This window comes from Dendropsophus ebraccatus, chromosome 7, assembly GCF_027789765.1.
Source record: "Dendropsophus ebraccatus isolate aDenEbr1 chromosome 7, aDenEbr1.pat, whole genome shotgun sequence".
Classification (NCBI taxonomy): Eukaryota; Metazoa; Chordata; class Amphibia; order Anura; family Hylidae; genus Dendropsophus; species Dendropsophus ebraccatus.
Genome location: NC_091460.1, coordinates 116,649,787 through 116,673,668, shown reverse-complemented (window position 1 = coordinate 116,673,668; position 23,882 = coordinate 116,649,787). Strand labels below are relative to the sequence as shown.

Here is a 23,882-nt window from a genome sequence, read left to right as displayed (position 1 = left end):
TGACACCAGTTTATTTAAAAACTTTTTTCTAGAGTTCCCCTTTAAAACACTGGTAAACGCACAGAAGAGGCTACTGACTATGATGTGTGTAGCCGCATGGATGCTACGGAGAACTCCAGCTCACTGCTGGGCATCGTGGAGATGGGTAGCTGGAAACCTACAAGTAGAGAGTTGTGGCATGAGACATCATTATAACAGGGGCGGCTACATGGCAACACTAAAAAATGAAAGATTATACAGCAACCTGCGAGTGCCAAGACTTACAGTATATACAACCCCCCCCCCCCCCCCCCATCGTACACACAATAAAAACCTGTTCTAAAATTTTTAATAAAAAGATGTTCTTAGGAATCCATTTGATCAAGTAGAGGGTACCATCTTACCATGTTAAAGGGGTAATCCAGCAAAAAGCTTTTTCCCAGTAATTAAAACACATTACAAAGTTATATAACTGGGCAATATGCTTCAATCACCTATCTGCCTCCCTTCCCTGTCTTTTCCCCCCTCAATCCCCCACCAGGAAGTGAATTAAACTCTTTCTTATCTAATGACTGTTGACCCCAGGAAGCCATTTTGTGACAATTACATAATCAAGAGAGAGGTGGGTCTAAACTCCTCTTAGGCCAGCCTCCCTTTGTCAGATGACTCAGGTTGCTCAGCTCTGATTGGCTGAGCAAGATGTTAGCCATCTAACAGTTCTACAGAGTCAGACATCACAGGAGACAAAGTGCACCATGGGAAAGCCCAAACCAGGAAGTAAAGAAAAAATTAAGACACAAACTGGAGGTTCAGGGACCTGCAAACGGCGGGAAATTCAAATGGAGACAGACTCCGGAGGGATGGCAAGTGTAAAAACTATGGGGGAGATTTATCAAACATGGTGTGTAAAGTGAAACTGGCTCAGTTGCCCCTAGCAACCAATCAGATTCCACCTTTCATTCCTCACAGACTCTTTGGAAAATGAAAGCTGGAATCTGATTGGTTGCTAGGAGCAACTGAGCCAGTTTCACTTTAAACCATGTTTGATAAATCCCCCCCCCCCCTATGTTTATGATTCATTGATTGTTTTTTATCAGTGCCGGAGTACCCCTTTAAGGTGACCTCAGATAGATGGCCCTGCTCTAATGGCCTCTCTTGGACTAATACGAAGCTTACAAAACTGGGCATGTAGGAACCAACTAATCCGTATTTAAAACACCCACAGGAGATGGGTGACAACTCCAATGACAACACAGACATACAATGTAATTCATGCATTTTCTTTAATAACCTTCATGTTCTTTTGCACAGTTATTCTCACAGGCCGAAATGTTAATATAGTTCTGCTGTATAGTTCTAGGTCACACAACCTAGAACTCATAGAACAACTTATACGTCCCCTCTTGTGCCGACATTACTGTCTGCTGTGGAAAGGTCCTCTACAGATGTCGTTTGCTGGGCATCCACTGCAGTTGTCACAGGTGTAGTAGTAGTAGTAGTCTCCTGGACTGTTGTCGCTGGAGTAGTAGTTGTTGTAGTCTGGACTGTTGTCACAGGTGTAGTAGTAGTTGTAGCCTGGACTGTTGTCACAGGTGTAGTTGTAGTAGTCTGGACTGTTGTCACAGGTACACTCGGTGTCTGGGTGGTTGTCTTCTAAAAGTAAACCGAGAAGTTTGGTTGAAGTAAATGTGTAATATACAGATATTTTTTAGAATTCTGTATCGGCAATCTAAACTTGCTCTCGGGGATCTGCTAAACACATTGTACATATAAAATTATAATAGAATACTTACACAGAGTTTCCAAAACCAATTGGTATTTCCAGGATGACGCTGGAAGATGCAACACAAACAATCTTGTTAAAGCAGAATTCCATTTTGTGCTATAAATATTTTATATTTAAGAAGTTCTATCTTCTTTCATATCAACTGGTGTCAAAAAGTTATATAGATTTATAATATATATATATATATATATATATATATATATAATTTTTTTTTTTTTAAAGTCTTCCAGTACTTATTAGCTGCTGTATGTCCTGTAGGAAGTGGTTTATTCTTTTCAGTCTGACACAGTGCTCTATGTTGCCACCTCTATGTCAGGAACTGTCCAGATCAGTAGCAAATCCCAATGGAAAATCTCTTCTGCTCTGGACAGTTCCTGTCAAGGACAGAGGTGGCAAGACTGGAAAGAATACACCACTTCCTGCAGGGCATACAACAGCTGATAAGTACTGGAAGAATTGAGATTTTTAAATAGAGGCAAATTACAAATCTGCAGTATATAACTTTCTGACACCAGTTGATTTGAAAGAAAAATATTTTCACGGATAAACCCCTTCAAACTTTCATCTAGTATAGTATTCTAAATTCCCATCAGTTCATTCCTGTATGTATCTATAACCACTTTCAATGTTATTCAGGTTCAACAAGCAGTTCAGTAGAAACCATGTACCTTCCAGGGAGGATATCTGTTGCCGTGATCTGGGAATTGGGGAAATATTGGGGGACGTGGAAATATTGGTGGGGCAGGTCTTCGTATAGGTCCACGATGTGAATGGGGTCCATGGTTTAGAAATTTCCTCCCCTAAGGTAGAAGAAAAGGAAATAGATAATACAAAGTTGCTGCAAACTTTTATTGTGTGGCAATAATATGTGACTAATTTAATGGTTATTAGGGAGAAAGGGGGTATTTATTAAAGGGGTATTCCGCTCAAGCATAACTTTTCATATGTTGCTGCCCATGGTGAGACTAACAATTCTTTCCATGCTTCTTATTATCTATTAAGTCTCCTTCCCCCAGTTTTGAGCTGCCGCTTTCTGCTGAAGACACAATAATCTGTATGAGCTTTTCTTTCTGTCTCCCCCTCCATTCAGAGACGGCTGATGTAAACAAGTCCCTGGCAGGCTGTATCTACAACATTGTAGCTTCTTTGTAATGCTGGGAGGGTTCATCTAAGGTCAAGTTTCTGATGAACTCACTGTAATTATCTCTCCCAGCATTACAAAGTTGCAGAGAGGGACTTGTTTACATCAGCTGTCTCAGAAGGGAGGAGGGGGAGACAGAGAGAAAAGCTCACTCACAGTTTTATGTGTCTTCAGCAGAAAGCAGCAGCTCACTGTGCATACATTTTGTGTCTGCCCATATGAAGATGCATGTTTCTCTATAGTTTTCAGACAAACTCTAAATGGTCTGATCCAACAAACAATAGAGAAGGCAGAATATTTTAAAAGTTGCTCATATCTAATTAACATCTATGGCAGGCTGACATGAATAAAAGATGCCAAGAAAACGGGGCCGTGACCTCTGGTTCACAAGTGTTAACTGCACTATTTTGATTATTAACACCTTTTGATATGTTGCTGCCCATGGTGAGACTAACAATTCCTTCTATATTTGTTATAATCTATTTAGTCTTCTTCCCCCCTTTCTCTCTGTCTCCCCTCCTCCCCCCTCCCTTCTGAGACAGCTGATGTAAACAAGTCCCTGACTGGCTTTATCTGCAACTTTTAGCTTCTTTGTATGCTGGGAGGGTTATTCTGTGGTCAAGTTGCTAATAAACTCACCGTGATTATCCCTCTCACCATTACAAAGAAACACCAATGCTGCAGATACAGTATGCCAGGGACTGGTCTACATCAGCCGCTCACAGGGTTTGTGTATTTTTTTTTATGGAAAAGTCTTACATTTTTTGTTTGCAGGAAGTTGTCCTTTTAATAGGACACCATTTTAGGAAAACATGTAATTTATAAGGGAGGGTATTGGTTTGGTACTATTGCAGCAATGCCAAATGTATATAGTTTTTTTATTTATTGTTTTTTAGTTAAAAGTAGAGACAAGTGAATTTACAGTAATAACCAAACAAAGCGCTTTATCATCTCTGAAACTCGCTCATCAGCCGGCTGTCATTTAACTGACTGCCGCTCCTTTCTGCTCCTCCCCATCTCTAGTTATAAATATGCCACAGTCTCAGACCAACCTAATTGAACCCCAACCTGTTGTGTTATCTGATGGAATCCACTCACCGGAAAACTATAAACTGTCACCAAGACCAGGGCAAGAACCAACAGATGCTTCATTCTGAAATGCTGATAACAGAAAAGGTGAGTTAGTAATATGATTGTCGGCCAAATAAAGTCAGCTGCAGCGGCCGTTTATTGGATGTTCCCAATCGAGATAGATAAGGGACCCGGTTAGAATTTGAACTGGTATGTTCTTGGTTTAGCCCCTTCTGGACCGGGCTAATTTAATTTTTGCGTTTTCATTTTTTCCTCCTCGTGTTTAAAAGGCCATAGCACTTGCATTTTTTCACCTACAGACCCACATGAGCCCTTATTTTTTTGCACCACTAATTGTACTTTACAATGGCAGACTTAATTTTTCCATAAAGTATGCTGTGAAATCAGAAAAAAAAATTATATGTGCAGTGAAATTGGAAAAAAAAAAAAAAGAATTTGTTTTCATTTTGTGTGTACGCCATTCATTTGATAGTAAAACTGACATGTTATGTATGTTCCACAAGTCGGTACGATTACAAAGATATGTAATTTATATCACTTTTCGTTTATCTGACAGCTTTTAAAAAATTAAAACCTTTTAAAAAAAAAAAAACTAAGTGTGTTTAAAATTGCTCTATTGCCAGCCTTATAACGCTTTTACCCTTTGGTAACTTTGGCAACTTTTTAATCACCTTTTGCAATTTTTCTGGATTTGATGTGACAAAAATGCACAATTGAGCACTTTGGTGGGTTTTTGCACTTACGCCGTCTACCATGCGAGATGCAAATGTAATTATTTAATCAGATCATTGCTGTATTACTCTGGTCTGCAGCAGACCAGATTAATGGATTGCCGAGTCGGGATCAGCGCAGTGTGATGCTGAGCCCCGGCCTGGTAAGCCAAAGGGATCTCCCCTCTGCAATCACCCCACTAGACACCAGGGATAGAGGGGAAATAATACATTTAAATGCAGCAGTCAGTTTTGACAGCTGCATTTAAATGTATAATTAGCAGGCGGGGCGATTAACAGCGCCCGCTAATAGCCACAGTGCCGGGCTGCACATAGCACCTAGGGTCTTGGTGGTTCAGAGCCCCTCTGAACCGCCCCTCCCGCATCAGGATGTACAGTAACGTCCTGATGCGGGATGGGGTTAAAAAAAAAAACTATCTAACTCTATCTAACAGGTGCATCTGTGCATTTAGAATGTAAAAAAATCCTTGTGTTCCATAGTACAAAGATAGTGGCAGTAGGGGGAAGAGGTGGGTGAAATTTGGCGCAAACACCCCTTTTGGAACACCGGCCACGTTCCCTTGTGCTTGATCTGGAAAGAATGAAAAGAACTGCCGCCACTGGTGTAGAATCAAACTTAGGCATTTATTCAATACGACGCATTTCAAGGCCAAAATCCCCTCTTCATCAGGCACAATCCCCTCCTCTTGCCTAATGTATTCCAATAGTACACCCTGTATGATACACCTTACGCATCTTTTTAGATACTTTTTTGCACTAAAAAAAATTGTAAATGGAGTAAATCAATCTACCACATTTTCAAATTTTCATCTTGGCCGTGCACTTTTTTTTATGGACACTTCCAAACTTTCTGATTAAAACAGTCTACAATGATATTTTAGTGAAAAAGTAGTAGATACTTGGAACACACTTAAAACAGATGTGGTTGGACAAACAGCTATAAGTGGATTTAAATATTCTTATATATAATTCTTATATTATTCATATATACTTATATAGAGTCTTAAAAGAATAACAAGGAAATAATGAGAATAACAAGGAAATAATGTACTTCTATAAAGCATAAAAACAAGTTTTTTTGCCTTCAATAAGCAAATAATATGTGAGTGGGGGTATTCAATGTGCAAAACGTATCCAAATTTTGGCACAAACTGGGGGGAAAAAAGGATGCTCATGCCATGTACCAAATTTATGTTTGTGTTGTTTTTTTTAAACCCTGCTGCTGATCTTCCCCCATTGAGCCTCAAAATATGTATTCTATATTAACCACATGCATACCACATTAAAAAGGTTCTCAAGCAAAAAAAAACCTTTCAAATCAAGTGCCAGAGATTTGTAATTTACATCTGTAAAAAAACAAACAAAAACAAGTCTTCCAGGACTTATCAGCTGCTGTATGTCCTGTAGGAAGTGGTGGATTCTTTCCAGTCTGGAGAGCAGGAGAGGATTTCTATGGGGATTTGCTACTGCTCTGGACAGTTCCTGACATGAACATAAGGTGGCAGCAGAGAGCACTGTGTCAGACTGGACAGAATACATCACTTCCTGTAGGACATACAGCAGCTGATAAGTACTGAAGACTGGAGATTTCTTTTAATAGAAGTAAAATACAAATCTCCGTCACTTTCTGACCAGCTGATATGAAAGAAAAATGTTTTCGCTGGAGTACCCCTTTAAGGGTACAAACCCACTTGACGTATTTGCTGCGTGAATCGGTCTTAAAAATAAGCAGGCAAAACGCAGGTTGGCTTTATACAACTGTTCTGCGTTAAAATACGCAATTGCGTATTTTTGAAGCGTGAAGCTACATGCGTTTTTCGCACAGGTTGTTAACAACTGATGCTTTGCTAACAACAAGCTTCACGCTTCAAAAATACGCAATTGCGTATTTTAACACAGAACAATTGTATAAAGCCAACCTGCGTTTTGCCTGCTTATTTTTAAGACTGATTCACGCAGCAAATACGTCAAGTGGGTTTGTACCCTAAAAAAGACTTTATACATGGCTGAGCATACATTCTTCTCTTGGCTTTCTCTGAAAATTGAAAGCAGCTATAAAATTCATCATCTGCCGCTGATATGTTTGTAAGAAAGAGTAGGTCTATAGATTATGGAGTCTTACCTGTGACTGAGCTCTGTAGGAGTGTTACCTGCTGTAGTGGAGGGTTAGGCAGTAGTGTCTCCTGCCATCTTATATACCCACACACACCGGATGAGGAAGAGCCATGGGCCACAAATGGGATTATTGTCTTACAGATACTGAATAGTTCTTTCATGTTCTGGGAATGTACATGTGTCATTTCTAGACGACCTATATTACATAACAAAGCCTCATTTTCTAAACTCTCGTCCAGACCACAAACCCTCCGCTTCCTTTGCCAAGTTTTGCTCAATCTTTAGTTTATTTTTTTATGAGCAATAAAATGTTCATTCTGATTAAGACCGGGATTCACCTCTCATACATAAACCCGGGCTTAGCTTCTTTAGTCATTGATCTAGTTCTACATGATTTCATAAACCAACCACATCCTATGGGGGAGATTTATCAAACATGGTGTAAGGGAACTATTACACGGAACGATAATCGACACGATTCAGCCAATTATAGCTCCATGTAATAAATACAACAACCATCTTCTGATCGTTGATATACAGTATGTTAGAACTAGAGGAGAGCGAACCAGGTTCGGGTTCGAGTCGATCCGAACCCGAACGTGCTGAACTTGGATAAAGGTGTAAGGTTGTCTGGGAAACATGGATACAGTCAATGACTATATCCATGTTTTCCACATAGCGTTAGGGCTTTATCCAACTTCAGTAGCCATCGCTAATCAAATGCCGAAATAGGTCCAGTAAACGAGCACCAATCGAGCAGATCGGCGCTCGTTTACAGTTGTTATCAGCCCATGTAATACTACCCTAAATTGAAACTGTCTCAGTTGCCCCTAGCAACCAATCAGATTCTACCTTTCATTCCTCACAGATTCTTTGGAAAATGAAAGGCGGAATCTGATTGGTTGCTAGGGGCAACTGAGCTGGTTTCACTTTACACCATGTTTGATAAATCTCCCCCTATGTGTATAAACCAACAAACCCATGTAAAGGCTATGGGCAGCTTGGCACCCCTTTGTGTTGTTATAATGTATCAAAATAAAAAGTACATTTTGCGTTTAGTATTTTTTATGAGAAGGCCCGTCTTAAAATCATGAAATCAGTGCTCTCTGCTGCCATCTTCATGGCAGGAACTGTCCAGAGCAGCAGCAAATCCCCATAGAAAACTTCTCCTGCTTTGTACAGTAACTGTCAGAGACAGAGGTGGCAGCAGAGAGCACGGAGTCAGACTGGAATAAATACAGAACATACTGCAGGGCATATAGCAGATGATAAGTACTGGAACGCTACTTAATGTGTCTGGGCTACTATGCTATATGACGATCAGGCCCCTGCACTTATTCTATAATACATTACAGCACTGATCATGTGCTGTAATGTATTATAGAGGTACCTGTAAAAGTTAAAGCACCAACACAATTACACACACAAATAAATAAAATAAATTAATTAAATATAAAAAATAATATAATACAATAAATAATAAATACAATACAATAAATAATAATATACAATATACAGTATATAATATATAAATAAATATACACATTCCCCATCCCCTTTATAAATGATCCCCTATAAATGAGATACATATATTTGGTATCGCCGCATCTGTAATGACCCCGTATATTAACCTGTTACATTAATTATACCGCCAGATTAACGCCATTAAAAATAAATAAAAAACTAATCAAACTGACAATTTTTTGTTAATCCCCCCCCCCCCCTAAAAAATATAGATAAAAGCTATCAGAATGTCACATGTACCCAACAGGTGTACCACTAAAACCATCAGCTTATGCCGCAAAAAAAAAAGCCCTCACATAACTATTGATGAAAAAATTTAAATATTACTGCTCTTATAATATGCAAGACACAAAGTTTTTATCGTATAAATGCCATAAACTGTAACAAAATCTATATAACATAGATATCACTGTCATCGTACCGACCTGACGAATAACGATAACATGTCATATATAACTGCTGCTAAATTGCGTTTTTTATTCATACCACCTTATAAAATGTAATAAAAAATGATGAGGGTGTCACATGTCCTGCCGAATGGTACAGATGGAAACGTCAACTAGTCTTACACAAATATTTTGGCATCCCAAGGCCTCTGTGACATGGTAAATGGCTAAAAAAAACCTGAAATAAAAAAAGGCCCCAAAATTCACCAGGTCTCTGTCATGTCTGTGGCCTGTGGTTAAGTCAGGTGACGCATTGCGGCCACATATGGGGGATTTCTAGAAACATTGGAATAAGGGGAATAAACAGTGAGTGGTATAGTTAGTTTTGCTGTGTTAGATGAAAAAATTTATTAAAATAGAATATCTGTCAAAAAAATGAACATTTTAAATTTCCCCTCCAACTTGCTTAAATTTCTGCGACACACCTAAAGGGTTAATAAACTTTGAAATGTTACTTTGAATACTTTGAGGGGTGCAGTTTTTACAGTGGAAGGATTTATGGGGGTAACTAACATACAGGCCCCACAAATCCACTTCAGAACTGAACTGGTCCCTAATAAAATCAGACTTGAATTTTTCATGAAAATTTGATGATCTGATGAAGCGCGCATGTGCGTGAAAGAGCTGTCATAGCTTGTGTGATTAGTGGTTGGCGTTCTAGCCCGCTACAGATGAATCTGCCAAATTTTTGAAGGTATTCATGAACTGTTTGGATTCTACGGGGAGCACCCCAGATGCTTCAATGTTGTCACGCATGATACCAGTCCACTATACTGTGTGAACCCTGCCTAAGGAGTAGTTCCAGTACTGTGTTTCTAATTACAAGGTCTTTAACTAGTGAATATCACCTACACTATGGACAATATAATCCCCAGGTGAGGGTGGAGTATACAGATGTACAAAATAAATCTACTATATCCACGTTACGGATCAAGCTATAAGTCTGATGTTGCTTACATGTTATGTGTCTGCAGATATATATACAGGTACTCAAGATGTGTAGATATACCAAAGGGATATACTAAGGGCCCATTTACACAGAAAGATTATCTGACATTATCTGCCAAAGATATGAAGCCAAAGCCAGAAACAGACTATAAACAGAGATCAGGTCAAAAATAAAAGCCTGAGATTTCTCCTCTTTTCAAATCCATTCCGGGCTTTGGCTTCAAATCTTTGGCAGATAATCTGTGTAAATGGACCCTAAGTCCACATATGCACACTAAAACTTGGATCCAAAATTTTCTCGTGTGATGTTATACAGCAGATGAATAAGGGCTCACAGTTCACAAGCTTATACAATACATCAAGATGAAATAGATACCATCAATGCAACACTGCAAACAAAAAAAATATAAATAAATAAATATATCCAATGTATTCACCTGGATGCGACCGCAATATTTAACTGCAGAAATGTTGCAGATATGTCAGGTAATTCCGGACCAATATCACAGAAAGTGCGTGTAACACAGGGGCACTCTCAGTCAAACATCTGAAAAGCAAGTGTCATGATAAAGACTCAGTACCCAAACTCCTGTGTGTACAGACATAAGGTATTGGAAAAACCGCAGATACGTCACAACAGAGGGAAACAACAGTAGAGGATGAGGCACCAGACCAGTGATAGACGACTATACAGATGTTACAGAGAGGATGTACTATAGCAATGATTACACCTGCCTAGTTGATAAGCCACGCCCACTTTTCACAATTTTCTCCATTATGTGAAACCATTGGTAGATTTGTAAGCTTAAAGGGAAATATGCACTATGCAAAGGCTGTAAAGAAAGAACGCTGCAAAGACTTCAACATTACCAGGGGGATCTTTGGTTTCTGCTTTACTGCTATCTCCTATCTATCTATCTATCTATCTATCTATCTATCTATCTATCTATCTATCTATCATGCTTGATAAAGACCCTGTGAGAGGGTCGAAACGTCGCATCTCTCTGTACTTTTATACTACTTGCAATAAATCACCTTTTTCACCTATGCTGGTGTGCTGCGGAACATCTGTACGTATCTATCTATCTATCTATCTATCTATCTATCTATCTATCTATCTCCTATCTATCTATCTATCTATCTATCTCCTATCTATCTATCTATCTCCTATCTATCTATCTATCTATCTATCTATCTATCTATCTTCTATCTATCTATCTATCTATCTATCTATCTATCTTTCTATCTATCTATCTATCTATCTATTATCTATCTATCAATATGCAAATTACACTTAGCAATGATCTGGTATCTGATTGGCTGTCTGGTTTCTTTATGACATCACAGAGTGACATCAGCCCCACATGATGACATACATGAATGATAAAGCTCTGCAGATCTCGGAACTCCTCAGAGTTGGAGTAGGAGTATAGGTGTAAGTATCTCCCCCTGCTATCTCCTATCTATCTATCTATCTATCTATCTATCTATCTATCTATCTATCTCCTATCTATCTATCTATCTATCTATCATGCTTGATAAAGACCCTGTGAGAGGGTCGAAACGTCGCATCTCTCTGTACTTTTGTACTACTTGCAATAAATCACCTTTTTCACTTATGCTGGTGTGCTGCGGAACATCTGTACGTATCTATCTATCTATCTATCTATCTATGTCCTATCTATCTATCTATCTATCTCCTATCTATCTATCTATCTATCTCCTATCTATCTATCTATCTATCTATCTATCTATCTCCTATCTATCTATCTATCTATCTATCTATCTATCTATCTTCTATCTATCGATCTATCTATCTCCTATCTATCTGCCTATCTATCTATCTATCTATCTATCTTCTATCTATCGATCTATCTATCTTCTATCTATCTATCTATCTATCTATCTATCTATCTATCTATCTATCTTCTATCTATCTATCTATCTATCTATCTATCTATCTATCTATCTCCTATCTATCTATCTATTCATTATCTATCTATCTCCTATCTATCTATCTATCTATCTATCTATCTATCTATCTATTTATCTATCTATCTATCATCTATCTATCTATCTATCTATCATCTATCTATCTATCTTCTATCTATCTATCTATCTATCTTCTATCTATCTATCTATCTATCTATCTTTCTATCTATCTATTATCTATCTATCAATATGCAAATTACACTTAGCAATGATCTGGTATCTGATTGGCTGTCTGGTTTCTCTATGACATCACAGAGTGACATCAGCCCCACATGATGACATACATGAATGATAAGGCTCTGCAGATCTCGGAACTCCTCAGAGTTGGAGTAGGAGTATAGGTGTAAGTATCTCCCCCTCTATCTCCCCTCCCCCACCCTGTACTGAGCCCTCTGTGCCCCCCAAGCCTGGTGTCCCCCAAATCTCACACAATAGAGAACTTACATTGGTGAGTGATCCGCTAGATCCATAGAAACACCAAGAAGCCGCACTAAAAACATTTCTTCTCTCTTCCTCAGGTTCTCGTGTTGGATAACAGAGATCACTGCGATGTCTATGAAGGTAAGGGCCTGTTCACACTGTCACAGTCTTTATGCATATCCACAGCAGTCAGCCTATAGGGGGCGCTGCACCCATCACAGCCACAGTTGCTTCCTCCAATCTCCACAATTATTCCTATTTCTAACCATGAAGATAATTGATGGATTAGATATTGGGGAGATTTATCCTGCTGTCCTATAGTAAGATGCTTCTCACTGCCCCTAGCAACCAGAGCTCCCATAGCAACCAATCACAACTCAGCTTTCATTTTACCAAAGCAATGTGAGAAATGGAAGCTGAGCTGTGATTGGCTACTGTGGGCAACAAGGAGAATCTTACTATAGATAATAGAGCCATAAATCTCCAGCAAGGTACCTGCTATGTGTTTCTGTTGCTGCCCCCTGCTGGTCGTTGTTTGTTTTATATATAATATATATATATATATATATATATATATATATATCATCATCATCAGGAGTAACAGCTGAAATCTTCCAATGATACTAACTCCCTTTACTCTGTTTTATCATTACAGAAATGGTCTACAGTGTGCAACTTGCACTGTAAGTATCACCATCAACCACCCCCACCCCCGCCATCCTCCCCCCTATCATCCTCCATCCACCCGCCACCATCCTCCCCACCACCCCCCTGCCAGTCTCTCCATGATCCTCACCATCATTACCCCCCACAATCCTGCCCACCATCCTCCCCACCCTCCCGCCATCCTCTCCGAGCCCCCCCACACACTCCCTATTTGTCCGCAATGTAAACAATAGGATTCTACAAGCAATATGGGGGAGGGATTAGGCATTTTACTTATATTGAACATCTCAGTAAATATAATCTCTGTATTTTTTTTTTTTACAGCTGAGGATCCAGACCCCTGGGGCGAGGACCCTGATGAGCTGTGAGTATCGATCACCCCCCACCCCCTCCCCTCCACACACACACACACACACACACACACACACACACACACACACATCACCACGTATGGTAACATCAAAATGTCTCATGGGGTCGGGGCTTCTATCATTGTGATAGGTGTCCATGCTCTGGTATAGTAAACAGCCATGCACTGTGCGTTGCTGGTTACTCTATGGCCATGGAGGTAAATGATGATGCTGTGCATGGCCGCTTAATTTCGTATCCCCTATGGCCACTTAACTCCTTATACCCCATGGCCAATTTCTGAAATAAATATGGGAAATTTTATGTATCACTAGTTGTGGAAGACCTGTCAATACGTTTCTTATTCTGTTTTTTCCTGCAGATGGCTCTTGTTAGTGCCGCCGTATTCTCATGTTCTCAGGTATGATGGAGTCTTCATTGCAGAAGGTGAAAAATTTCAAACATCTGAATATTTTATATAGCTAAGAGATAACCAATCATCATTCTCTTTTTTTCCTCTATATAAGGATTGACAATTTCAAGACTGCTGAGGAAGACGGACCTGATGAGGCGTGAGTATTACCCCCCCCCCCTTCCAAACCTCACCCCCATGGCCACTTAACTCCTTATACCCTAAGGGCACTTACCTTTTTATACCTCATGGCCACTTAACTCCTTATACCCCATGGCCACCTATGTCCTTATGCCCCATGGCCACTGATATCCTTATACCCCATGGCCACCTATGTCCTTATACCCCATGGCCACTTATATCCTGGGTAGTGTGGGTAGTTCTATGCATCACTAATTGTGAAAGACTTATCAATGTGTTTCTTCTTCTGGCTTCTCTTGCAGATGGCTGTCCTTGGTCCGTTCGGCACCTAATGCTTTCAGGTATGGTGGAGTCTTCCATGTAGAAGGAAAAATAATCCAAACACCTGAATATTTTCTGTAGATTCCATTTATGTTATGTTATCCTAACCTGCTCTGTTCTCTACCAGTGGCGGCTTTCAGAAGTATACCTGGCGGCCCACTCTCAATACTATCAGGTAAGACCCTGTACTTTTCAATCAGTTATCACACAGTGGGATTCTCTTACATTGGTGCTAGAGACTGAAATAAGGTCTCCAAGTCTTTATATAGTTACATATAACTTGATATATGTTTTATGTACATTAGAGAGGAGACTCAAAAAGATCTGGCAAGGGAGCTCAAGAAGGAGCGTCGACTGATGAAGGAGGAGCGTCGCGCACTGAAAAGGGAGAGGAGGCTGGCTATGTAAGTAGAGAGATGCAATACACTAGCATACAGACACATTATAGATCACACCACCATATAGACGTCTTACTGCCCCAATAGAAGAATTCACAGAAGGGGGTGCACAAATTATATAAAACCTAACGTTTATTTAATATATTTAAAAATATACCCCACATAAATAGACCAATTCACAACATGCAACAAAAATTGATAAATATACAAGCACTGTTCTCAAAAGTATACACCCAGAACCATAGCCTATTGTCTTAATGTGCTTTAACAGCCATGGTCATAGGTTACTATTCACACCAGGGTAGAAGGATACACTCGGGATAGGGACCGTCTAGCCCTATTACGCCCTGATCGAGTGTTATGTATACACTACCCCTTCTCGCACAGGGGGGAGCGGGGCACTCGCCCTAACAAGGGCGACCCCTACCCTGGTCTACCCCTTGGTAATCAACACCCTGTTATGCCCTAAAAGCAATAACGCTGGTCCCTTACCCTCCGACGCGTCTATTTATGTGGGGTATATTTTTAAATATATTAAATAAACGTTAGGTTTTATATAATTTGTGCACCCCCTTCTGTGAATTCTATGATATTGTGGGGTGTAATTGAACACGCTCCCTGAGAGGAGACGTGTACTGTGGTTGTACTCTAGTATAAATTTCAAGGATATGGCTGGTTTTCTGTCATCAGGTATAAATACAGAAACTTGGGTCACAGAGGTGGAGGATGTCTTTTCGGATAAAACACTTGTGCAGAGGAAATACACACCCACATTCAAATCAGCGTTTAGGGAATTAACACGAGTGTATAAGGAACATATAACATCATGGTGGGAGGTACAGTGCATTGAAAATTATTTGAAACACCAGATAGTGCCACGTGGATTACGTATTGGGTTGGCACCAGCAAATCGCAGTAGAACTCCAGACCTCATGCATAAATGGGAGAAGGAGGCGACTGAGAGTTCACTACGATTTATGCGGTTATTGCTGGAGGGAGAAAAAAAGACCTTAGCTGCTAGTGAAGGCAAACTGAAAGAACAAATAGAGATTGCCCGCGGCTTCAGTGGTGAATCTGAGTATAACACACAAGAATCTCAACTGCAGAACACAATAGAGAAATTCCAATATCATCTCAAAGAGCGTAAACATAAACAATTTAACCGAGACCGACAAGACTTTAAAGAAAATAAAGCTTATAGTTTTCTTTCAAAACCACAAAGGGAAGCGGAGAGCGAATATTCATCTACGGAGACAGAGAACTCAGACACTGAAGTGGGAAATAGAGGTAGAGGGAGAGAGAAGGGCAGGGGTAGAGGACAAAGAGGAAGGGGCAGAGGAAGAGGTACAGGCACGAGAGACCAACATTTTTTACCGCCATACCCCCTCAGGAACAGAATCCCATAACATCACGAAATCAGGAGCTCCAGGTCGTTAACTTATCATCTAAAACACTTACAACAGAGGAGATGTGTATACTTAGTAAGGGCCTGGGCTTTGTACCCACGAATTCATATCATGAATTCACCTGGGTTAAAGATCTGCATCTCTTTGCCAGAAAACTCCGTTGGCATAAATATCATGCCATCCAGGAGAGAAAAAAGGCAATGGAGATGGGGATCCCAGAGGAAATCCTAGAGGGGGTCAATATCCTTATGGGCCTCATGCAAGAGGAGAACATCGATACAGGCAAAGGGCCCTTTACGGCTCTAAAAAACAAAAGCCAACGTATGCCACCATTAGGGGATGTCTCAAGCATTGACATCTTCCTTGACCTGGTGCTCAAGGACCTAGCAAAATTAAAGCCCCATACCTCACAAAACTACACTACAGGTGAAATGCAAGCTATCCTTAGACTTGAGAAGGACTCTACCATAGTAATTAAACCATCAGACAAGGGGGGGAACGTGGTCGTGATGGGAGTGGAACAGTACAGGGAGATGTGTATGAATTTGCTGAGTGATTCAGTGAACTATAAACGACTCATGGAGAACCCAGCAAAAAAACATAAAGTGGAGCTCCAGAGCTTGATCAAAAAAGCTCTAGTTGAACAACTTATCAGTAAAGATGAAGCAGATTATTTGGTTCCACAGCACCCCATCACGGCCACGTTCTATGCCCTCCCCAAACTGCACAAAGGCACAACCCTTTTAAAAGGGAGACCAATAGTGTCTGGAGTGGATAGCCTTACTCAAAATATAGGCATCTATGTAGACCAGATACTACAACCTTTTGTTACCTCCCTCCCCTCCTATGTGAGGGATACTACAGACCTCCTGTGTAAGCTGGACGGGATCACTCTAGACAATGAATCCATGCTGGCCTCAATTGATGTGGAGGCACTATACACCTCAATAGATCATGACCTAGGCATCAAGGGAGTGGATTACTTCCTGAGGAGCAGGGGTTGCCAGTACGGATCTCACAACAAATTTATATCTGAACTGTTGAGATTCATTCTGACAAAGAATGTCTTTGTGTTTGGTCACCATCTCTTCCACCAGCTCAGGGGAGTTGCCATGGGGTGTCCTTGTGCCCCCACGGTGGCAAATCTCTTCCTGGGCTGGTGGGAGGAAAAGATGGTTTTTAATGAAGAAAACGTCCAGTTCACGGAGCATATTGGCCTATGGGCCCGTTTCATTGATGATGTATTCATCATATGGAACGGGCCAGAGGCAAGCTTCGTGCAATTTGTGCAGACATTGAATGCCAATCATATAGGCCTTAAATTCACCTATGATATTCATAGGGAAGAATTACCATTTCTGGACGTACTAATAAGGCGTGATGCAATGGGGAACATTAACACCACTGTGCATCGGAAGCCCACAGCGACCAACTCCTTATTGACATGGGAAAGCAGCCACCCGAGATCGCTACTGACAGGCATACCTAAGGGCCAATTTTTGCGCATGCGGCGCAACTGCTCCACAGAACATGAATTTAAAGTGCAATCTAATGACCTTAGGAGACGCTTCCATGCACGTGGGTACCCGGATAGGGTCCTGAGACCTGCATTTAGGGAAGCAAAAAGTAGAGATAGAGCAGGATTACTGACACCGCGACCTAGACCGAGTGGTGATAACGTGACCCGTATTATTGGCACATATGACTCAGGGGCCACGCAAGTGAGACAGGTGTTACAGAAACACTGGGACATACTGAGGCTTGACCCGGACCTTAGGGACAAGTTGGGGACAACTCCCCAAGTAACGTATAGGAGGGGACGGAGCCTTAGGGACCGGCTGGTCAAGAGTCACTTTACACCACCGAGCTCAGGAGGAACATGGCTAACCCGACAAAAACCAGGATGTTATCGTTGCAGTGGATGTATTGCATGCCAACATGTTGAACGCACACGAGTATTTAAGAGTAACATTACAGGACAGGAGTATGAAATTAGAAATTTCATTAACTGTAGATCTCGTGGTGTGATTTACAAAGCTACATGTGAATGTGGCATGGAATACATCGGCAAAACGATACGGGAATTCCGTAGAAGGATAGGGGAACACCTGAGGGACGTGATCAACAAAACAGACAAACCCATAGCCCGTCATATTAACACATGCCATATGGGCAGGGTAACAGGATTGTCATTTGTGGGTCTGGAGGTTGTACAGCCCCCAGTGAGAGGGGGGAACTGGGATAAACTGGTCCTGAAAAAGGAATGTGAATGGATCTTTAGGATGAAGACCACAGCGCCCATGGGGCTTAATGAACAACTGAATTTTACATGCTACTTGTGATAACATGCTTTCCCCCCCCCCCCCCCTCTCTCCCTCTTCCCCCCTAATTCTCTCCCTTCTTCTCCTTCCTCTAAAATACTTTTGAAAATCATGAAATGAGACATAGTCATCTCCCTGCTAATAATGCAAATAACACACTGCATGATCACACGATGTCGTTTGGTATGTACAACTTTAACACTCCACCTTTTAATTTTCCATATCTGTGTTTCCCATATCTGTGTTTATCAGCGACAAAGCACTGAGACAGCATTAAGACCACCATAAAAATCCTCCTCATTTGAGCAGTATACATGAACCCAGGGACGCTGTCACTTTGTTTACAGCGTAACCAGGGCAACGCCGCTGCGCTCAGCTGACCGTCGCGGCTGGTCACATGACCGGAAGTGACGTCGCGTAAGGGCGGAAGCGCGCGGTAACGCTGTATATCTTTCCCCCCCGGACCAGGACTGCAAATGTCTGCAGCCACTGCTCCAGGACACACACTCATTGTGCACACTTGCACGGAGTGTACCACGGCTCTTTGCCTGCCACTGCAGCAGCCGGTGAGTGTACCCCGCTTTGAGACATGGTGCTACATAGTTCGTTTATCATGAATGTAGTAGATTTACACTTTGTCTTATCCATATTTTTTTATCTTAACAGTTAGGCCCCAGTTATAATTATTCCCAGCACTTCACCTTGCCTCCTTGAGAAATCCGGCTATCTGGAGGAAACGCGTCGGAGGGTAAGGGACCAGCGTTATTGCTTTTAGGGCATAACAGGGTGTTGATTACCAAGGGGTAGACCAGGGTAGGGGTCGCCCTTGTTAGGGCGAGTGCCCCGCTCCCCCCTGTGCGAGAAGGGGTAGTGTATACATAACACTCGATCAGGGCGTAATAGGGCTAGACGGTCCCTATCCCGAGTGTATCCTTCTACCCTGGTGTGAATAGTAACCTATGACCATGGCTGTTAAAGCACATTAAGACAATAGGCTATGGTTCTGGGTGTATACTTTTGAGAACAGTGCTTGTATATTTATCAATTTTTGTTGCATGTTGTGAATTGGTCTATTTATGTGGGGTATATTTTTAAATATATTAAATAAACGTTAGGTTTTATATAATTTGTGCACCCCCTTCTGTGAATTCTATGATATTGTGGGGTGTAATTGAACACGCTCCCTGAGAGGAGACGTGTACTGTGGTTGTGCCCCAATAGAAGACATTAATATAAAACCTGTCTGCACACACTATATATCTGCACACAGGCGCCATCTAGTGGTGCCACTCATGGGGCGTACGTTCCATCCCCGGGGTCTCTAAAGCTTCTTCATGTCAGCTTTCTTCTTGTTATTCCTCAGGATAAGATCCTTCTTTTGTTGCTCCCGTCCGAACATCGTGGACTGAACTGTGAGTATACAAGATCCTTTCTGTAGTCATGTGATCAGCCGCTGATTGGGCGTTTTCCTGCTTCTCGGCTGATCACTGAAACATTTACGCACGCCAATTATTGGACGTATGTTTTTAGCAACACTCATTGCCAATAATCGGCCCGTGTAAATTAAGCCCAGCACATTGTCTTACACTTACAGAGTTAGGCTGGACTCAGGTCACGGAACAGCCGGACTATTAAAAAAACTCATCCCGGCCGGTACTGCAGTAATGGCTGGATAATTTTTAGCCCAGCAGAGTTCTGATGCAGGCGCATTCCTGCGCGCCCGAATCAGAACTCCCCACTGCACACTATAGAGCGAGCGTCCGGAGCCGCTCGCTCCATAGTGTGCACTGACAGGGTTTTCTGTGGCCACGATTCACTGAATAGCGGCCGCTGAAACTTGACATGTCAGTTGTTTGCGGCACCGCTAGGGATCCCATACATGGCAAGGTAAAGTATATTTTTGTGATAATCGCGGTCATTGTACAATGCCCGTGATTTTACGAAAATATACGTTGTCTGAACATAGCCTTAGTGTGTTACTGGTTTGCGCTTTAAGGATAAATTCACGCAACGTATTTTTTAATTTAATATCATCCGTTATTAAATGAAAAAATACATTGCATTGATTTCAATGGAATCCCGGCCAGAGTGTATACACTTTGTATACACTCCAGCTGGGATTCCTTGCGGACGCACAAAAAACTGACATGTCAATTGCCAATGCAATTGCAGTCAATGCCACTATTCATTGAATATCAGCCGCAAAAAAATGTCAGTGCAGACAATGTAAAGTCCGGCTGCAGCCGTACTTTGCATTGTCTGCTATGGGGAATTGGAACTCAGGCACACCTGAATGCGCCTGCATTCCAATTCAAAAGAAATTAAGTTAATCCGGCCGGTACTGCAGTATCGGCTGGGATGAACTTCACTGACAGCGGCCGTTTTGTGAATTAGTAGTGTATTCTGTGACACTTACCATCATTGTATGGTGTCTCTCTGCTCCTACAGATTTATAGAAACATCTTAACCATCTGGCATCAACATCTGGCATCACCATCTGGCATCTATATTAACATCTGGCATCACCATCTGGCATCTATATTAACATCTGGCATCACCATCTGGCATCTATATTAACATCTGGAATTACCATCTACCATCTGGCATTACCACCTTTAACATCTGGCATTACCACCTTTAACATCTGGAATTACCATCTGCCTATAACATCTGGCATTACCATCTTTACCATCTTCATTTGCAACATCTATTATTACCACCTGAGACTCCATCTTACCATAGCCACCACCCTCCTCTTTGCATCTGGCAGGCACTGCTCATACTGTGCTGAAGACACATTAGCTGGCAAGCACACAGCGCTGGCCCACGAGTTATGGCTGACAGACCGGGTACATACACATGTACTTCATTCGCTCTGGAATTCATGCTGAAGTTAAACCTTATTTAACCGGAATTCCCCTTTACCAATTGGTTGTTAATAAATCTTTATCTTCAGCTGCATTTTGTGTTACTTGCATTGTTGCTGCTCATATTAAAATTACTCGGATCATCTAAAACAGGGAAGGGACAGGGTCGTCTTTCCCATTGGACAGGAGGGTAGGCGGCTGCCCGGGGGGCCATGGCCCTTAGGGCTGTATTAGATGGCTTGATATTTAGCGATATCGGTGCTATTACGGAGCGGGAGGAGTGGGGAGGCGTGAGCTATTACACCAAACGATTATTGGCCGGAACAACTGGTCTATGGCCAAGTAAGGCCGATACTCACTTTGCATAATAGTACCTATAGGGGGCCCCTCTGCTCCCTGACTGTACAATACTGAATGACAGACAAAGCACCGATGAACAATTCGCTCCACTGTCTGTCAATGTCATTCTCTCTTGTAAGATTGGGGCCACGGCCCGCACCACAGGGACCTGTCTTCCCCATCCACCCCTCACCCCTGCCGCTCTTACTAGAGGCTGCACTGCACAAATCCCTGCAACAAGAAGCCGTCGGACCAATGCACCGCACGATTGTATCATCATAATGTGCGTGTGCCAGGGGGGGGGGTCTCAAAAACAATGAGAGAGTATAGCCTAGAGCTGTGCAGGGAAGCTAGTGGGCAAGTCATGTGTATTTGTCTATGTCTAATGTGCATTTTTTTTCGGCTTCGGAATATGGCTGTGAAGGTAAGAGGGGGTCACAAGATTGGGGGGGGGGGGTTAGTCAGTGTGGGGGAGGAAGTTCACAGCTCTGCCCAGGGGCCCATAATGCTATTAAAGGGGTACTACAGCGAAAATCCTTTTCTTTCAAATCAACAGGTTCAGAAAGTTATATAGATTATAAAGATTTGTAAATTACTTCTATTAAAAAAAATCCCAAGTCTTCAAGTACTTATCAGCGGCTGTATGTCCTGCAGGAAGTGGTGTATTCTCTCCAGTCTGACACAGTGCTCTCTGCTGCCACCTCTCTCCATGTCAGAAACTATAGAAAACCTCTGCTGCTCTGGACAGTTCCTGACATGGACAGAGGTGGAAGCAGAGAGCACTGTGTCAGACTGGAAAGAATACATCAATTCCTGCAGGACATTTTTTCCCCTCCGATGTACCCCTTTAAGAGCATCCCCGGTTCCCTCTCTCAGCTATAGGAATGCTTTTAACATAGCACCAAGTGGTGGCCGCGTCCTACCGCTACCCACACTTTGTATAGGTCTGTCAATAGTTTAGAGCTATGAAAAATACAACCAGGTCTGCTTTAAATACAAACCTTTATCGGTTACTTACAGTGACTAAAAAGCAGTCCAATCCTAATAAATGACAGATCTCAAAAACCTTGAGGAAACATGACAGATTGAAAACTGTATTTTTTTCCATTAAATACAGAATAGCATTTATTTATCCATTCTATTTTTTCATTAAAAGTAACAACTGCTTGTTGTAGCAAAGCAACATATATTATAACAAGTTGCTTGTTACCCTGAATACAGAAGAGGGGGACATGCATGTCAGGTTATCTTCTTGGCTCTGATTTGTTTAAATGCCCAGACTCACAAAAACATGGCCACTTTTTTTTTGTTCCAGAAATTGCACCACCCTTGTCTTCTTGAATTGTAATACCACACCGAACCTGAGAGCCAAAATAGCTATGTTTTTTCTAATCCCGTATCCCTTATTCTTTTTCATATATTTGTAAGTGACATAGGAGAAGGTTTGGTAGGTAAGGTAAGTAATATAAGAAGGTTTGGTAGGTAAGGTCAGTGATATAGGAGAAGGTTTGGTAGGTAAGGTCAGTGACATAGGAGAAGGTTTGGTAGGTAAGGTAAGTGACATAGGAGAAGGTTTGGTAGGTAAGGATAGTCACATAGGAGAAGGTTTGGTAGGTAAGTGTTATAGGAGAGGGTTTGGTAGGTAAGGTAAGGTAAGTGACATAGGAAAAGGTTTGGTAGGTAATATTAGTGACATAGGAGAAGGTTTGGTAGGTATGGTTAGTGACATAAAAGAAGGTTGGGTAGGTAAGGATAGTGACATAGGAGAAGGTTTGGTAGGTAAGGTAAGTGACATAGGAGAACGTTTGATAGGTAAGGATAGTCACATAGGAGAAGGTTTGGTAGGTAAGTGTTATAGGAGAAGGTTTGGTAGGTAAGGTAAGGTAAGTGACATAGGAAAAGGTTTGGTAGGTAATATTAGTGACATAGGAGAAGGTTTGGTAGGTATGGTTAGTGACATAAAAGAAGGTTGGGTAGGTAAGGTAAGTGACATAGGAGAAGGTTTGGTAGGTATGGTTAGTGACATAAAAGAAGGTTGGGTAGGTAAGGTAAGTGACATAGGAGAAGGTTTGGTAGGTAAGGTAAGTGATATAGGAGAAGGTTTGGTAGGTAAGGTAAGTTAGGTAAGTGATATAGGAGAAGGTTTGGTAGGTAAGGTAAGTGACATAGGAGAAGGTTTGGTAAGTTAGGTAAGTAATATAGGAGAATGTTTGGTAGATAAGGATAGGGACATAGGAGAATGTTTGGTAGGTAAGGTAAGTGTTATAGGAGAAGGTTTGGTAGGTAATATTAGTGACATAGGAGAAGGTTTGGTAGGTAAGGTTAGTGACAGGAGAAGGTTTGGTAGATAAGGTTAGTGACATAGAAGAAGGTTGGGTAGGTAAGGTAAGGGACATAGGAGAAGGTTTGGTAGGTAAGGTAAGTGATATAGGAGAAGGTTTGGTAGGTAAGGTAAGTGACATAGGAGAAGGTTTGGTAAGTTAGGTAAG

At 41.5% G+C, this 23,882-nt stretch overlaps 1 protein-coding gene and 1 long non-coding RNA gene across 5 annotated transcripts; one reads left to right on the top strand and one right to left on the bottom strand.

Moving 5' to 3' along the window:
• Nucleotides 1-1,245: 1,245 nt before the first annotated feature.
• OPRPN (opiorphin prepropeptide) lies at nucleotides 1,246-12,511 on the bottom strand. Of its 3 annotated transcripts, XM_069976764.1 has the most exons (6): nucleotides 12,199-12,511; nucleotides 10,200-10,309; nucleotides 4,005-4,067; nucleotides 2,434-2,565; nucleotides 1,773-1,811; nucleotides 1,246-1,632 (listed from the first exon to the last, which is right to left on the bottom strand). In XM_069976764.1, exons 3-6 carry the CDS (start codon nucleotides 4,056-4,058, stop codon nucleotides 1,369-1,371), a joined length of 489 nt encoding a protein of 162 aa, XP_069832865.1. In that variant the 5' UTR covers nucleotides 4,059-4,067; nucleotides 10,200-10,309; nucleotides 12,199-12,511; the 3' UTR covers nucleotides 1,246-1,368. The 3 variants fall into 3 exon arrangements, with proteins under 3 accessions (XP_069832865.1, XP_069832864.1, XP_069832863.1); XM_069976763.1 differs by lacking the exon at nucleotides 10,200-10,309; XM_069976762.1 differs by lacking the exons at nucleotides 10,200-10,309; nucleotides 12,199-12,511 and adding an exon at nucleotides 6,852-6,928.
• Nucleotides 12,512-13,570: 1,059 nt separating this feature from the next.
• On the top strand, nucleotides 13,571-21,024 carry LOC138796998 (uncharacterized). 2 transcript variants are annotated; one of them, XR_011363873.1, is made up of 7 exons: nucleotides 13,571-13,609; nucleotides 13,716-13,760; nucleotides 14,044-14,082; nucleotides 14,190-14,237; nucleotides 14,368-14,466; nucleotides 19,551-19,599; nucleotides 20,636-21,024. It is a non-coding gene; the product is annotated as an uncharacterized lncRNA (long non-coding RNA). The 2 variants fall into 2 exon arrangements; XR_011363874.1 differs by lacking the exons at nucleotides 19,551-19,599; nucleotides 20,636-21,024 and adding an exon at nucleotides 18,854-18,929.
• The last annotated feature ends 2,858 nt before the right edge of the window (nucleotides 21,025-23,882 follow it).